At 40.2% G+C, this 17,681-nt stretch overlaps 1 protein-coding gene across 1 annotated transcript in view; it reads left to right on the top strand.

The window, feature by feature from the left end:
• SRPK1 (SRSF protein kinase 1) overlaps nt 1-17,681 on the top strand; it is a 90,138-nt gene that overhangs the window by 51,912 nt on the left and 20,545 nt on the right. The window contains 4 exon segments of the mRNA XM_039466925.2: nt 978-1,003; nt 1,436-1,649; nt 2,021-2,440; nt 2,819-2,919. Coding sequence (XP_039322859.2) covers nt 978-1,003; nt 1,436-1,649; nt 2,021-2,440; nt 2,819-2,919 — 761 coding nt within the window.

Genomic DNA, 17,681 nt, shown 5'->3' with positions numbered 1-17,681 from the left:
AGTAAGACTAAAGAAAGGGGAAATGGGGAGTTGGTTGTTGAATGGATGTAGTTTCTGTTTTATAAGATGAAAACATTGTACAGATCGTGTTATACAACAGTGTGAATAATGTTAAAACCACTTGAACTGTACGCTTACCCAGAGTATAAATTTTTAATGTGTGTGTTGTTTTTTTTTTAAACACTGTTATTATGCTTTTTTTTTTTTTTTTGACATGGAGTCTCGCTCTGTTGGCTAGGCTGGAGTGCAGTGGCACGATTTCAGCTCACTGCAACCTCTGCCCCCTGGGTTCAAGCGAGTCTCCTGCCTCAGCCTCCTTAGTAGCTAGCCAAATTAGCCTGGCTAATTTTTGTATTTTTAGTAGAGATAGGGTTTCACTCTGTTGGTCAAGCTAGTGACTCGTGATCTGCCCACCTCAGCCTCCCAAAGTACTGGGATTACAGGAGTGAGCCATTGCGCCCTGCTTATACAAATATTTTTAAAAGAGGAAGACTGAAGATCCTACCTTTCCAGCTAAGCCACACTGTTATCCATGACATGATGTAGAGCAAATTACTATAGCTCTTGATGTCACCTAGACTCCCCTTTAAAACTGACAGGTTCTGGGTAGGTGGAGGTGAAGAGATTGTTGCTTGTCCCTTTCTATTTTAAGCAGTGCATGGGAATGGAAAATAGGTGATCTTAGCAGCTTTAGTAGTGGAAACCAGAAATGGGAACTTGGCTCTTTGCACTTATTGATGCTACCTGGGGAAGAATTTCATTTATCTTTTTTTTTAAAGTTTGGCAGTTTCTATTATACATTATTTTCCTTTAAAATGATGATAATATGGTTTCTACTTAAGTCATTTAAAAACAATAGTTTTCTCTCCGGTATAGGTTACATAAGAAAGACTTTTCATTCTGGTAGAGTGTTTTATCTGAGCCTTGTATTGCCTAATGAATGCCAGAATTCTTACTTGGTTTTCTTTTCTTTTCAGTCAGTACTGCTCCCCAACCTAAACCAGTAAGTATAAGGTGTTTCTATATTTAATTTTGATCTATGGGTTGTGGGTGTGGTTCTTCTGTTGTGAATGGTAACAGTTTCAAGTTTGGGAACCAAAGGGAAAAAAATTCCTGCGCTTCTATAATTTTCTCCGGTAAATTCCCATGCACCTTCATCAAGTTTGTACTGGTGAGGCCTCTAAAAAATTTGAGTTTGTCTGAGTGTAAACCAGCCCCACAGACTGCTCAGAAGACCACACTTTGTTATTTATTCGATTTTATTTGGGTTTTTAAGAGTATCCCACATCTTTTAATTTAATGAAAGACTCAAGTGCTATGTTAGGGAAAGAGTTGTGAAATTTAATTAGGAAGTAATTAAAGTTAACAGGTATCTCCAACTGGGGGTAATTAATTAGCCACCTGAAGGCTTTATCTGTTTGTAATCTCCGCCCAGGCTGACAAAATGTCAAAGAATAAGAAGAAGAAACTGAAGAAGAAGCAGAAGCGCCAGGCAGAATTACTAGAGAAGCGAATGCAGGAAATTGAGGAAATGGAGAAAGAGTCGGGCCCTGGGCAAAAAAGACCAAACAAGCAAGAAGAATCAGAGAGTCCTGTTGAAAGACCCTTGAAAGAGAACCCACCTAATAAAATGACCCAAGAAAAACTTGGTATAAATAGAACATCACAAAAATTACAACACACTTTTAACATTAATTTATCATTGTTACATAATATATTGTTTCATATGTACAACACTTATCTCTGGGGGTATCTTTATAAGAATATGGATCTTGTCATGTTAGGCAGGTAATATTTAAATGTAATTTGTAACTTTCTCAGGAAATGGAACATAGATTTCATTTAACAATTGGGTAAAAATAAGATCATGGCCCTTCCAGAAATAGGTTTTAGATGTTTAGTCTTGTTATTATGTCACTCACTATAAGTTCTAGAAAATGTTTTAATCTTGTGATAAATGTTTCTGTTCTTTCACTCACACACATCCACATACATATTTTTTTGTTCATTTGTTCCTTAGAAGAGTCAAATACCACTGGCCAGGATCAAACGCTTATGGAACGTGATACAGAGGGTGGTGCAGCAGAAATTAATTGCAATGGAGTAATTGAAGTCATTAATTATACTCAGAACAGTAATAATGAAACATTGAGACATAAAGAGGATCTACATAATGCTAATGACTGTGATGTACAAAAGTTGAAGCAGGAACCTAGTTTCCTAAGCTCCCAAAATGGAGACAGCAGCACATCTCAAGAAACAGACTCTTGTACACCTATAACTTCTGAGGTGTCAGATACCATGGTGTGCCAGTCTTCCTCAACTATAGATCAGTCATTCAGTGAACAACATATTAGCCAACTTCAAGAAAGCATTCGGGCAGAGATACCCTGTGAAGATGAACAAGAGCAAGAACATAATGGACCACTGGACAACAAAGGTACCTATGCAGCAGTACTTCCTCAACACTCCCTCCCTGTACAACATATTCATATATCTCTAGACTAAAAGTATTGTTTTTGTAACTATAGCTTTACAACAGGTATCTAAGTTACCTTCGGATTTTAATCTGTAGCTAACTTTGAAGTTTATTCATCATGTGCTGGGTACACAGCATTTCATTTGTTGCTGTGAGGGCAGAGGTTTTTAATTGTAGAAACTCAAGGTGTTACTGTGCTCTTTTTGTCTTAGACTATGTATTGTAAGTTGTCATTTGGGCATTACTGACTGTATTACTTGTACCTTGAAGAGCTTTATTACTTACTGGATATTTCTCTGTTCATTGAACAGTCTTATTGATGATACTTGTTGTCTGTAGGAAAATCCGCGGCTGGAAATTTTCTTGTTAATCCCCTTGAGCCAAAAAATGCAGAAAAGCTCAAGGTGAAGATTGCTGATCTTGGAAACGCTTGTTGGGTGGTAAGTTAAACTTGTCTCAATGCTATTTTGAAGTGACTGGGAGAATGAATGAGAATTTGGCCTTAGTTATGCAAAAGTAAAACATCTGTAATTCTATACCCAGATTAACACTACAGTTTAGTGAATATTTTTTCATATTTTAAAAAACCTTTTATTATGGAAAAGTTTATTTATACTTACAAAAGTAGAAAGAATGGTAATTGTGATCATGAAACAGTCCTTCTGTCACCTCATCCCACTTCAGGTACCCATCACCCAGATTCAGTAATGTCAACTCCTGGCCAATCTTGTTTTATCTATATATCCTTACTAGACACTCAGTGCCTGTGTTCATACTCCCCTATTCCCATTTTCAAAATTGATGACTAACTTATAAATGGTAACCTTTTAATTCACGTAACATATTTTGGACACTTTTCTTTGTCAACCAAGAAATTAAATACAATTCAGTTCATTACATAGTTTCCCTAGTACACTTTAAACTACGTATTTTTGACAGCTCTGTGTGATGAAACTCTTTGCACATTAAATCATTTGTAGTTTTCCTTAAGACATGTCCTAGGCATAGAATTGCTAACTCAGAAGTTTGTGATTTTTAAAACAGCTTTATGATGTATAATGTCATTTAACTTTTAATTATTCATAATAACATAATTACAAATATGTTTTGATGTATAGTGTCGCTCTCCAAAAAAGATACTTCAGTGATTCTATCTTTGACAACTCAGAAAAGTATTTTCCTCTGTGATCTTCAGGCTAACTAGTGGAATCCCATTTTAATTGGCAAATTATTTATACTTTTTTTTTTCTACGTATCTAATAAAAAAGGGTTTTAAGTTTTTTTTTTTCTTTTTTGAGACTGTTGCCCAGGCTGGAGTGCGGTGGCAGGATCTTGGCTCACCGCAACCTCCTCCTCCTACGTTCAAGCAATTCTTCTGCATTAACCTCCCGAGTAGCTGAGATTACAGGCATACAGCACCATGTCCTGCTAATTTTGTATTTTTTGTAGAGATGGGGGATTCTTCATGTTAGTCAGGCTGGTTTCAAACTCCTGACTTCAGGTGATCCACCCACCTCGGCCTCCCAAAGTTCCAAGATTACAGGTGTGAGCTACCTTGCCCAGCCATAGTAAGGTTATTTTGTTTGCTTGAAATGGAGTCTTGCTTGGTCGCCCAGGCTGGAGTGCAGTGGCACAATCTCAGCTCACTGCAACCTCTGCCTTCCAGGTTCAAGTGATTCTCCTGCCTCAGCCTCCCGAGTAGCTGGGATTGCAGGCGTTTGCCATCATGCCCTGGATAATTTTTATATTTTTAATAGAGGCAGGGTTTCACCATGTTGGCCAGTCCAATCTCAAACTCCTGAGCTCAAGTGACCTGCCCACCTTGGCCTCCCAAAGTGTTGGGATTATAGGCGTGAGCCATCAGGCCTGGCCAAGGTTATTTTTATTTTATTTTATTTTTTTATTTTTTATTTTTTTGAGACGGAGTTTTGCTCTTGTTACCCAGGCTGGAGTGCAGTGGCGCAATTTCGGCTCACCGCAATCTCCGCCTCCTGGGTTCAGGCAATTCTCCTGCCTCAGCCTCCTGAGTAGCTGGGATTGCAGGCATGCGCCACCATACCCAGCTAATTTTTTGTATTTTTAGTAGAGACGGGCTTTCGCCATGTTGACTGGGATGGTCTCAATCTTCTTCTTCTTTTTTTTTTTTTTTTTTTTTTTTTGAGACGGAGTTTCGCTCTTGTTGCCCAGGCTGGAGTGCAATGGCGCGATCTTGGCTCACCACAGCCTCCGCCTCCTGAGTTCAGGCAATTCTCCTGCCTCAGCCCCCTGAGTAGCTGCGATTACAGGCACACGCCACCATGCCCAGCTAATTTTTAGTAATTTTTAGTAGAGACAGGGTTTCACCATGTTGACCAGGATGGTCTCGATCTCTCGACCTCGTGATCCACCCGCCTCGGCCTCCCAAAATGCTGGGATTACAGGCTTGAGCCACCGCGCCTGGCCCAAGGTTATTTTTAATGGACATCTTTTTAAAATCCGTAATAGAATGATTCACACTTACATGATGCTACTCAAAGAACCGTACGCTTTGTAAATGGGACATGGTTCAGACCTCAGGAGGATCTCATTTCCCATATTGATTCTAGAATATTGTGATAACCCTTTTTTTTTTTTTTTTGAGACGGAGTTTTCGCTCTTGTTACCCAGGCTAGAGTGCAATGGCGCAATCTCGGCTCACCGCAACCTCCGCCTCCTGGGTTCAGGCAATTCTTCTGCCTCAGCCTCCTGAGTAGCTGGGATTACAGGCACGTGCCACCATGCCCAGCTAATTTTTTGTATTTTTAGTAGAGATGGGGTTTCACCATGTTGACCAGGATGGTCTCGATCTGTTGACCTCGTGATCCACCCGCCTCGGCCTCCCAAAGTGCTGGGATTACAGGCTTGAGCCACCGCGCCCGGCATATTGTGATAACCTTTTAAAAAAAATACAATCAGCTTAGCACTGACTTTTAGGAAAAAGTCAGTGGAGCAACTTTCCAAGTAATTCGTTACTCCACTATGTTATCATCTGGTCCAGGTCACCCTGGATGATTTCAGTAGTGACTGTAATAGCTTCTTCACTTTCTCCCTTCTGCTGCTCTTGCTCCCCATAGACTATTGGTAACACGTCTATCAGAGTGATACTTTTATTTTTTAATTCGTGTATATTCATAAGGTATAAGTGCAGTTTTGCTAGGTTGATAAATTGCACTGTGGTGAAGTCAGGGCCTTCAGTGTATCCATCACTGGAGCAGTGCACATTGTAACGACCAAGCAGCCTCCCTTCATCCACCCTTCCACTCTACCCCTCTGAGTCTTCATTCCACACTATGCTTCCATTTGTACACATTATGTAGCTCCCACTTATAAGTGAGAACATGGGGTATTTATCTGTTTGTTTCAATTAAGATAATGGCATCCAGTTCCATCCATGTTACTGCAAAACACATGATTTCGTTCTTTTTTATGTCTGAACAGTATTCATTGTGTACCATTCCATGCCACATTTTATTTCCTTTTTTTATTTTAGTAAGATGGGGTTTCACCATGATGGCCAGGCTGGTCTCAAACTCCTGACCTCAGGTGATCCACCCACCTCAGCCTCCCAAAGTGCTAGGATTACAGGCGTGAGCCACCACGCCCAGCCCATTTTCTTTTTTTCTTTCTTTCTTTCTTTTTTTTTTTTTTTTTTTTTTTTTTTGAGACGGAGTTTCACTCTTGTTACCCAGGCTGGAGTGCAATGGCGCGATCTCGGCTCACCGCAACCTCCGCCTCCTGGGTTCAAGCAATTCTCCTGCCTCAGCCTCCTGAGTAGCTGGGATTACAGGCACGCGCCACCATGCCCAGCTAGTTTTTTGTATTTTTAGTAGAGACGGGGTTTCACCATGTTGACCAGGATGGTCTCGATCTCTCGACCTCGTGATCCACCCGCCTCGGCCTCCCAAAGTGCTGGGATTACAGGCTTGAGCCACCGCGCCCGGCCCCATTTTCTTTATCTATTCCTAATTTAGCTTAATTCCTTTGTTGTTCCTCTGAGTAGTGCTGTGATAAACATAAAAGTACAGACATCTTTTTGATATGATTTCTTTTCCTTTGGGCAGATACCCAGCAGTGGAACTACTAGATCATGTGGTAGTTTTAGTTCTTTGAGAAATTTTCGTACTATTTTCTATAGAGATTGTGCTGATTTTCCTTCCCACTAAGAGTAAGAATTCCCTTTTCTCTCCAACATGTTATCTTTTTTTTTTTTTGTATTTTTTAATAATAGCCATTCTGATTGGTGAAAGATATTGTGATTTTTGTTGTTGTTGTTGTTGATATGGAGTTTCCCTCTTGTTGCCCAGGCTGGAGTGCAGTGGCATCATCTTGGCTCACCACAACCTCTGCCTCCTGGGTTCAAGCAATAATCCTGCTTCAGCCTCTCGAGTAGCTGGGATTACAGGCATGTGCCACCACACTCGGCTCATTTTGTATTTTTAGTAGAGACAGGTTTTCTCCAGGTTGGTCAGGCTAGTCTTGAACTCCCGACCTCAGGTGATCCGCCCACCTCAGCTTCCCAAAGGGCTGGGATTACAGGCGTGAGCTACCATGCCCACCCTCATTGTGTTTTAATTTACATTTCTCTGCTGATAGCGATAGTGAACATTTTTTCATATGTTTGTTGGCCATTTGTCTTCTTTTGAAAAATGTCTATTCATGTCCTTAGCCCACTTTTTAATGGGATGATTTGGGTTTTTGTTGTTGTTGTTTGAGTTTCTTATTAATTCTGGATGTCAGTTTCCTGTTGGTTATATAGTTTGCAGATATCTTCTCCCATTCTGCAGGCTATTCACTCTTGATTATTTCTTTTGGAGACAGAGTTTCGCTCTTGTTACCCAGGCTGTAGTGCAATGGCGCGATCTCGGCTCACCGCAACCTCCGCCTCCTGGGTTCAGGCAATTCTCCTGCCTCAGCCTCCTGAGTAGCTGGGATTACAGGCACGCGCCACCATGCCCAGCTAATTTTTTGTATTTTTAGTAGAGACGGGGTTTCACCATGTGGACCAGGATGGTCTTGATCTCTTGACCTCGTGATCCACCCGCCTCGGCCTCCCAAAGTGCTGGGATTACAGGCTTGAGCCACCGCGCCCAGCCCACTCTTGATTATTTCTTTTGCTGTGCAGAAGCTTTTTTGTTTAACTCCCATTTGTCTATTTTTATTTTTGTTACCTGTGCTTTTGAGGTCTTAGTCATGAGTTTCAGGTCTTATATTCAAGTCTTTAACCTTCTTGGGTTGATTTTTGTGTATGATGAGAGATAGGGATCCAATTTTATTCCTCTACATGTGCCAGTCCAGTTTTCCCAGAACCATTTATTGAAAAGGATGTCTTTTCCCTAGTGAATGTGCTTGTTGGCTTTTCAAACATCAGTTTGCTGTTAAGTATATGGCTTTATTTCTAGGTTCTCTATTCTGTTCCATTGATCTGTGTACCTATTTTAATACTAATACCATGCTGTTTTGATTGCTATACCTGGTATAATTTTAAGTCAGACAGTATAATTCCTCTAGCTTTGTTCTTTTTGCTTAGGATACCTTTGGCTATTTAGGTTCTTTTTTTTTTTTTTTTTTTTTTTGAGATGGAGTCTTGCTCTGTAGCCCAGGCTGGAATGCAGTGGTGTGATCTCAGCTTACTGCAACCTCCACCTCCCAGGTCCTGGTTCAAGCAATTCTCCTACCTCAGCCTCCCAAGTAGCTGGGATTACAGGCACAAGCCACCATCCCCAGCTAATTGTTGTATTTTTTAGTAGAGATGGGGTTTCGCCATGTTGGCCAGTCTGGTCTTGAACTCTTGACCTCATGATCTGCCCACCTCGGCCTCCCAAAGTGCTGGGATTACAGGGTGAGCCACCTCGCCTGGCCTATTTAGGTTCCTTTTTTTTCCATATGAACTTTAGAATTGTGTTTTCTAATTCTGTGAAAAAATGACATTGGTATTTTCAAAAGAATTGCATTGAACCTGTATATAGCTTTGGGTAGTATGGTTGTTGTTTTTTTTTTTTTAATTTTTTTTATTTTTAATTTTTAATGGATTTGTAATAGGTATATATATTTGTGGGGTATCTGAGATATTTTGACACAGGCATGCAATGTGAAATGATCACATCATAGCGAGTGGGGTATCCATCCCCTCAAGCGTTTATCCTTTATTTTACAAACAGTCTGATTATACTTAGTTATTTTTAAATATGTAATTATTGACTATAGTCACCCTATTGTGCTATCAAAGAGAAGATCTTATTATTTGTAAGTAATTTATTTATACCCATTAATCATCCTTACATCCCCCTTCTCCCGCACTATTCTTCCCAGCCTCTGGTAACCATCCTTCTACTCTCTGTCTTTGAGTTCTATTGTTTTGATTAGCTCCCACAAGTAAGTGAGAACATGTGAAATTTGTCTTTCTGTGCCTGGCTTATTTTGCTTAACATAATGATCTCCATTTCCATCCTTGTTGTAAATGATAAATCTCATTCTTTTTATGGCTGAATAGTACTTCATTGTGTATATGTACCACATTTTCTATATCCGTCTGTTGATTAGCACTTAGGTTGCTTTCATGGTAGCTTTGATTTGCCTTTGTCTGATCAGCGATGTTGAGCACATTTTCATATGCCTCTTTGCCATTTGCATGTCTTCTTTTGAAGAATGTCTCGTCAAATGTTTGGCCCATTTTTTGATCAGCTTATTAGATTTTTTTTCCTATAGAGTTGTTTGAGCTATTTATGTATTCTAGTTATTAGTCTCCTGTCATATGCATAATTTGCAAATATTTTCTCCCATTCTCTGGGTTGTCTCTTAACTTTGTTAGCTGTATTCTTTACTGTGCAGAAGCTGTTAGCCTGATGTGATCCCATTCACTCATTTTTGCTTTGGTTGTCTGTGTGTGTGGGGTATTGCTCAAGAAATTTTTGTGCAGACCAATGTCCTCGAGGTTTTCCAAAATGTTTTCTTCTAGTAGTTTCAAAGTTTCAGACCTTAGATTTCAGTCTTTAATCTATTTTGATTTGAGTTTTATGTATTGTGTTAGACAGGGATTGAGTTTCATTTTTCTGCATTTGGGTATCCAGTTTTCCCAGCAGCATTTATGACTATCTGTATCTTGAAAAATGGCTGTAGTTATTTTTGATTGGTTGATGAGTGTTTTTACTTAGGGTAAGAGTAGTTTACACACCACAGTTATAGTGTTATAATATTCTGTGTTTTTCTGTGTACTTACTATTACTGGTGAGTTTCATACCTTCACATGATTACTTACTGCTCATTAATGAGCTTTTCTTTCTGATTGAAGTACTCCTTTTCGCATTTCTTCTTGTAAGGACAGGTCTGGTGTTGATAAAACCTCTCAGCTTTTTTTTTTTTTTTTTAATCCCTCAGTTTTTGTTTTGTGTGAGTAAGTCGTTACTCTCATCTTTGTTTGAAGTGTATTTCTGCTGTATATACTAATCTAGGGTAAAGTTTTTTCCCTCCAGCACTTTAAATATGTCATGCCACTCTCTCCTGGCCTGTAAGGCTTCCCACTGGAAAGTCTGCTGCCAGGTGTGTTGTCGCTCCATTGTATTTTTTTTGTTTGTTTTCTCTCGCTGCTTAAAGATGCTTGATCTTTGGGAGTTTGATTATTAAATGCTTTGAGGTAGTCTTCTTTGGGTTAAATCTGCCTGCTGTTCTATAACCTTCTTGTACTTGGGTATTGATATCTTTCTCTAGGTTTGGGAAATTCTCTGTTATCCCTTTAAATAAACTTTCTACCCCTATCTCTTCTTCTACTTCCTCTTTAAGGCCAGTAACTCCTAGATTTGCCCTCAAAAGGAGAAATCTTTGCCCGGACTTTATTGTGTCGGTCAGTCTGTCTGTCTGTCTCTCTGTCTCTCTGTCTCTCTCTTAGTCTCTTACCCCTCCACCACCCACCACCCACCCCCACGATACTCCCACCCAGGTGTTTTTAAATAGCCTATCTTCAAGCTCACTGCTTCTGCTCAATCAGTTTTGCTGTTAAAAGACTGATGCATTCTTTAGTATGCCAATTGCATTCGTCAGCTCCAGAATTTCAGCTTGATTTTTAAAATTTTTGATAGGTGGTTGGATTCAATTTGTTAGTATTTTATTGCAGATTTTTGCATCTATGTTCATCAGAGATATTGGTCTGTAGTTTTTTGCTGTTGATGTTGTGTCCTTGGCTAGTTTGGGTTTTAAGATGATACTGGTTCGTAAAATGAGTTATGAAGAATGCTCACCTCAATTTTTTCTTTTTTCTTTTTTTTTGAATAGTTTCAGGAGGATTGGTGTTAGTTTTTTGTGTATTTGGTAGAATTTGGCTGAATCCATCTGGCCCTGGGCTACTTTTGTTGTTGCTGGGAGATTTTTTAATACTGATTCAACTATTCATTATTGGTCTGTTCAGGAACTCTATTTTGCTATGTCCTGGCTCAATCTGGAGAGGTTGTGTATTTTCAGAAACTTACCCGTTTCCTCTAGGTTTTCTGGTTTGTGAGCATATAGTTGTTCATAATCATCTCTGATGATCTGTTGTACTTCTGTGGTATCTGTTTTTAGGTCTCCCTTTTCATTTATAATTGTGTTTTTGGATCTTCTCTCTCCTTAGTCTAGCTAGTGGTTTATAAATTCTGTTTATCTTTTCAAGAAACCAATTCTTCATTTTGTTATCCTTTGTAATTTTGGGGAGGGGGGGTCTCTTTCATTTATTTTTGCTTTGTTCTTTGTTACTTCTTTGCTTCTGCTAACTTTGGGTTTGGATTTTTCTTGTTTTTCCTGGTTCCTTGAGGTGCATTGCTAGGTTGTTCACTTGCGATCTTTCTCCTTTTTTGATGTAGTCATTTAATGCTATTAAACTTCTCTCTTAGCACTCCTTTAGCTGTATCACATAAGTTTTGGTATGTTGTGTTTTCATTTTTAGTCATGTCAAAATTTTATGTAGTCTTTGAAATTCCTCTTGGTATTGATTTATACTTTTATTCTACCATATTCTAAGAAGATACTTGATATGATTTAGAGTTTTTAAAAAAAAAAACTTTGACTTGTGGCCTAACAAGCCATCTTAAAGAATGTTTCATGTGCTGATGAAAATAATGTTTATTCTATAGTTGTTGAGTAAAACATTCTGTAATTGTCTGTTAAGTTTGTTTCGTCCAAAGTCCAGTTTAAGTCCAGTGTTTTCTTTGTTAATTTTCTGTCCTGGGCCAGGCACGGTGGTTCACGCCTATAATCCCAGCACTTTGGGAGGCCGAGGTGGGTGGATCACGAGGTCAAGAGATCGAGACTATCTTGATCAACATCGTCAAACTCCGTCTCTACTAAAAATACAAAAATTAGCTGGGCATGGTGGCGCGTGCCTGTAGTCCCAGCTACTTGGGAGGCTGAGGCAGGAGAATCACTTGAACCCGGGAGGTGGAGGTTGCCGTGAGCTGAGATCGCGCCATTGCACTCCAGCCTGGGTAACAAGAGCGAAACTCCGTCTCAAAAAAAAAAAAATTCTGTCCTGATGGTTTGTCTGGTGCTGTGAGTGGGATATCCCCCCCGCCCCACTTATCGTATTGCTGTCTCTTTCTTTAGGTCTGGTAATATTTGTTTTGTGGATTTGGGCACTCCAGTGTCAGGTACACACGTATTTAGGATTGTTGTATCCTCTTGCTGAATTGATCTCTTTTTCATTACATAGTGACCATCCTTGTCTTTTTTTACTGTTTTTTGATTTAAAGTCTATTTTATCTGAAATAAGTATAGCTACCTGTGTTCAGTTTTGATTTCCATTTGCATGGAATACCTTTTTCAAGCTGTTCCCTTTCAGTCTATATGTGTCTTTATGGGTAAGCTGAGTTTCCTGTAAGCAACAAATAGCTAGATTGTGGTTTTTTAAAACTCCATTCCATTTATAAGACTGTGTTTTGCCGGGCGCAGTGGCTCAAGCCTGTAATCCCAGCACTTTGGGAGGCTGAGGGGGGTGAATCACGAGGTCAAGAGATCGAGACCATCCTGGTCCACATGGTGAAACCCCGTCTCTACTAAAAATACAAAAAATTAGCTGGGCATGGTGGTGCGTGCCTGTAATCCCAGCTACTCCGGAGGCTGAGGCAGGAGAATTGCCTGAACCCAGGAGGCGGAGGCTGTGGTGAGCCGAGATCGCGCCATTGCACTCCAGCCTGGGAAACAAGAGCGAAACTCCGTCTCAAAAAAAAAAAAAAAAAAAAAAAAGACTGTGTGTTTTATGCTTCATATTTTTTCATGACGGTGAATATCAGCCTTTCATTGAAACTCCATGTTTAAGACCTCTTTGAGCATTTCCTGTAGGACCGGTCTGGTGTTGAAAAATTCCCTCAGCATTTGCTTATCCTGCAAAGACTTATTTCTTTGTCATTTATGAAGCTTTTTCTGGTAGGGTACTAAATTTTGGATAACTTTTCTTAGAGCTTTGAAAATGCCATCTTGTTCTCTTCTGGCCTATAAGGTTTCTGTCAGAAAGTCTGTTGTTAGTTTGGTGAAGTTTCCTTTGCAGGTTAGTAGACGCTTTTCTCTTGCCAATTCTAAAATTATTTCTTCCCTTTGGCTTCAGACATTCTGATGATAATAGGCCATGGTGATGTCCTGTTTCTGATATATTTTCCTGGGGATCGGTGGGCCTCCTGTATTTGAATGCCTTAACTCTCTTGTTAGAATTGGGAATTTTTTTATCAACTATTTTCTTAAAGAGGTTTTCTAAACTTTAAAACATTTTTATTTTATTTTATTTATTTATTTATTTTAAGAAATAGGGTTTCTCCAGGCACCGTGGCTCACACCTGTAATCCTAGCACTTTGGGAGGCCAAGGTGATCACGAGGTCAGGAGTCCAAGACCAGCCTAGCCATCATGGTGAAACCCCATCTTTTTTTCAATTAAAAAAAAGAAAGAAACAGGGTCTCTGTTGCTGAGGCAGAAATGAATCATAACTTGTTTCAACTTTCAACTCCTGGGCTCAGGTAGTCCTCCTGCCCCAGCCTCCTGAGTAGCTGAGACTACAGGTACACACACCACCACGCTCAGGTAATTCTTTTTATTTCCTTATTTTAGTCCAACTAGAATATTTCAGAAGACCTGTCTTCAAGTTCTGAGATTCTTTCTTCTGCTTTTTCTAGTCTATTATTGAAGCTTTCGAATGTATTTTGTATTTCCTTCAGTGAATTTTTAATGTATTAATTTGACACAGTGTTTCACTCTGTCACCCAGGCTGGAATGCAGTAGCATGATCACAGCTTCAATCTCCTGGCTTCAAGCGATCCTCCTGCCTCGGCCTCTTGGATAGCTGGGACCCCAGGTGCATGCCAACACACCCAGCTAATTTTTTTTAGTAGGGACAAGGTCTTGCTCTGTTGTCTGGGCTCATCTCAAACTCCTGGACTCAAAGCACCTTAGCCTCCAAAAGTGCTAGGATTATAGATGTGAGCAACTGTGACCTGCCTCGGTGAATTTTTTAGTTATAGAAAATAACTAAATGAGTTTTTTGTTGTTGTGTTTTAAGATGTCTGTCACCTTGGTAGATTTCTCATTCACATCTTGAATGGAATTTCTGATTTCCTAGTATTGATTTTTAGATATCTCTTGCATCTTATTGAGCTTCTTTAAAATCAGTATTTTGATTTATTTGGCATTCCAAGGAATTATTTTTTATTGGGATCTGTTGCTAGACAATTGTTGTGTTCCTTTATTGATGTTATGTTTACCTGCTTTTTTATGTTTTCTGTGTCCTTCCATTGATATCTCCACATTTGTTGCAGGAGTCACTTGTTCCAATTTTTTTTTTATTACTTTTGTAGGAGAGATTATTTTTCTGAAGTTATATATATGTTGCTGGTTAAGTAGGATACTTTGATTTTGGGTGCCTCTGGTAGTATGATTTTTTTTTTTCTGGCAGGGGATTGTTTTTGGTTTTGGGTGTTTTGTTTGTTTTTTGAGACAGTGTCTCACTCTGTTGCCCAGGCTGGAGTACAGTGACACGATCTCGGCTCACTGCAACCTCTGCCTCCTGGATTCAAGTGATTCTCCTGCCTCAGCCTCCCAAGTAGCTCGGACTACAGGCGCCTGCCACCACACCCAGCTAATTTTTTTGTATTTTTAATAGAGATGGGGTTTTACCATGTTGGCCAGACTGATCATGAACTCCTGACCTCAGGTGATCCACCTGCCTCGGCTTCCCAAAGTGCTGGGATTACAGGCGTGAGTCACCGTGCCCAGCTGGTAATACTGTTTTTGTATAACTTTTTGGCCATACAAGGGGTCAGGGGTATCTGCAGTTTCCTCTGTGGCTTAGGATACAGTTTAGGTTGTGGTGAGGTTTTGCCGACAACTTGGATGCCAACTGAGCCAGTCTTTGGACCCTGATGGTGGCATTGGTGGAGTGAGTGTTTCTGTTTTTAGGCCCCGGAGCAGTTTACATTGACTCTGGTGTTAGTGGGTCCTTGAGGGTTGATTCCTGGGTCTCTGGCTGGGTGTTTGGGCAAGTTCTCAAGCCCCTGAGCAGCTGACGTAATGTGGGGGATGGCAGGATAGAGTGGTGGAGCAACCTGCTGGGACCCCAGCAGTCTGTGTTGTTGTTGGTAGCTGTGATGGATCGGAGAGGGCTAGTCCCTGGTTTTATAGCCACCCGTAGCAGGGCAATGGGTATTTTCCTAAGTGTGCTTAGAGAAACATAGTCTCTGCTGTCCCTCTCCCGACTGGGTGGCAGTTGCAGCTGTGGCCTCAAGCTTAGCCCAAGGGCAATGCCTAGCCCAGCTTTAAACTCTCAAAATGGTGCCAGCTGTTGGCCTGTAATTGAGAGGGTAGCTAGGTTCCCTCTCATATGAACAGCATAGGCAAGAAACTGTGAAGAGTTATGGTACACTCAAGTCTCAGTCTCACAGCAGCCTGTTGTCTTAGGTCTGCACAGAGGAGCCTTGTTTCTCTGTCCCTCCTCAGCCAAGTGGCAGCTGCAGCCAGATCAGTCCGAACTTGCCCAAGGACAAGGTGCAACGTAGCATTAAACTCTCAAAATAGCACTTTATGCCTGGGACCAGAGAGGGCAGAGTCTTTCTTAGCCAAGCAGCATGGGGAAGAAGCAGTCCACTCACATCTTGGTCTCAACAGCAGCCCGTGGCAGGGTGATAGGGACCCTCCCAGGAGTGGATGAGAGTGCCTAGGCTCCCCTCTCCTTCCTTGGAGCAGTGGAGTGACTGCAGCTGTGTCTGCAGAGTCCTGGTATCAAGTCTCTCAGAATGGCACCCAGCTGAAGCTACTTAAACTCAGATGCCTGTGGGATTCTCTGTGGATTCCCTTTTTAGAACATCTGTCCAATCTTTAGTCAGTTCTGTATGTCAGGCCCAAGGCCCTGGTTAGTACAGGGCTTTCTAACCAAGATTGTAAAACCCATTTCAGAGTGTGGAATGCTGGGGGTTTCTGTCTTACTGTATCGCCATGTCCAGCTTCCTTAAACCCTTTCCTTTCTTCTGATGCTTCCCATCACTTCTCTGGTGAATCCTAGCATTCTGTCATAGACAATCTGTTCAGAATTTGGGTGTCTTCTGACTGTTCTGGTTCCTCTCTGTGGATGAGGCATATAGTGCCTGTGTCTAGTCAGCCATTTTAAATGTAAGTCAAGTCATAAATTCTCTAAACTTTGCAGTGGCTCCCTTCAAAATGAATACCGGAGTCCTTACCATAGCCCACACACCACCAAGCAAAGAGAACTTACTCTTCCTTCTGCTTGGAATCCTCTTCACATAGAACTCCTTCATTTTCTTTAAGTCCTTACCCAAATGTCACTTATTAGGGAGATCTTCCCCTGAACACCTAACATAATTAATAACTATCACTCTCCAAACACTTAACACCATAATCATATTCACTCATGTAAATACGATGATGCTCATTCTTCCTTTCTCCTTTTTTTCCCCCGCAACACTTAACGTAATCTAATATTATATGTATTTATTTGCTCAATAAGCCTCTCCCTAGAATGTATATCGTATGCCAACAAAGTTTTTCTGGTTTACTGCTGTATCTATGTTTAGTACGTAGAACAGTGCCTGGTACATAGCAGGTATTCAATAAGTATTTTAGCAAATGAATTGTAGAGAAACGTATTGACTAATAAATACCACACTGTGCAAACATCAAACGCTTGCCGGTTTCCTGCCCACACCATGTTTCAGGCTTCTGTGCCTTTAGGTTTGGAACACCTCATGTATGCTTTCTTACCTATGTGTAGCCCACTTTTCTTTACTGTGGTACAGTCTTCTGTTGCTTGTACAACAACAGAGTGAATCTCTCTTCAACTTTTATAGCAAGCCTACTCTGTTAACTCATTCACTCCCTGTGATAACCCATTAATCCATTCATGAAGGCAGACCCACCTCATGACTCAGTCACCTCTTAAAGGCTTAAAGGTTCCACCTCTTAGTATTATTAACATTGGGTATTAAGTTTCAATATGAATTTCAAAGGGGACAAACATTCAAACCATAGCAGTGTCTCTCTGCATTTAAAATGACTATGTTCTTTTCACCCATTCACTCATTCAGCAAACTATGGGCACATGCTCTGACCTAGGCATTAGGACACAATGGTGAACAATACATGGGTGTTGCACCCTGTTGAATCCTGATTGGATATCACTTGATCTCTTCAGTACATCAGCGTCTGGCATTTAGTAACGGAATTTTACATGATTTTTAAAGAGCTCTATTATTAAAAACAATAATGCTGCTAAAGACCGATTCTTGATCTTTATATGAAACCTTTTCCTTCAGTGGAAGTCTGTAGGACAATTTCATAGTGATATGCCTCACTCAGTCTGTTTTTACCTCTTATACTAAAGATTTGCTGTGCACTTTCAATATTGTAACTCTGATTCTTTGGTTTTGAATCTTAATTTTTTTTTAGGTGACAAAGTTGTCATAGTTAAAAAGAATGATCTCTCAGAAAGCCATATTTACGAATGAAATAAAATGTCTAATATGTACTCCAAAATAATCTGGTGTGGGTGGCAGGGTTGGTATACAGTTGAAAATACACTGGCAATGAGTGGTAATTGCTAGGTGACACTAGTATAATATAATGGCATGGGAGTTTATTCTTTCTACTTTTGTATATATTTGAAATTTTCCATGATAAAAAATAAATGAATAATGAGAGGAAAAAGCTTAGTATGAGTCATACACAGG

The sequence above is a fragment of the Saimiri boliviensis genome, chromosome 4 (genome assembly GCF_048565385.1).
Source record: "Saimiri boliviensis isolate mSaiBol1 chromosome 4, mSaiBol1.pri, whole genome shotgun sequence".
Classification (NCBI taxonomy): Eukaryota; Metazoa; Chordata; class Mammalia; order Primates; family Cebidae; genus Saimiri; species Saimiri boliviensis.
This window is presented reverse-complemented; position numbering and strand designations above follow the sequence as displayed.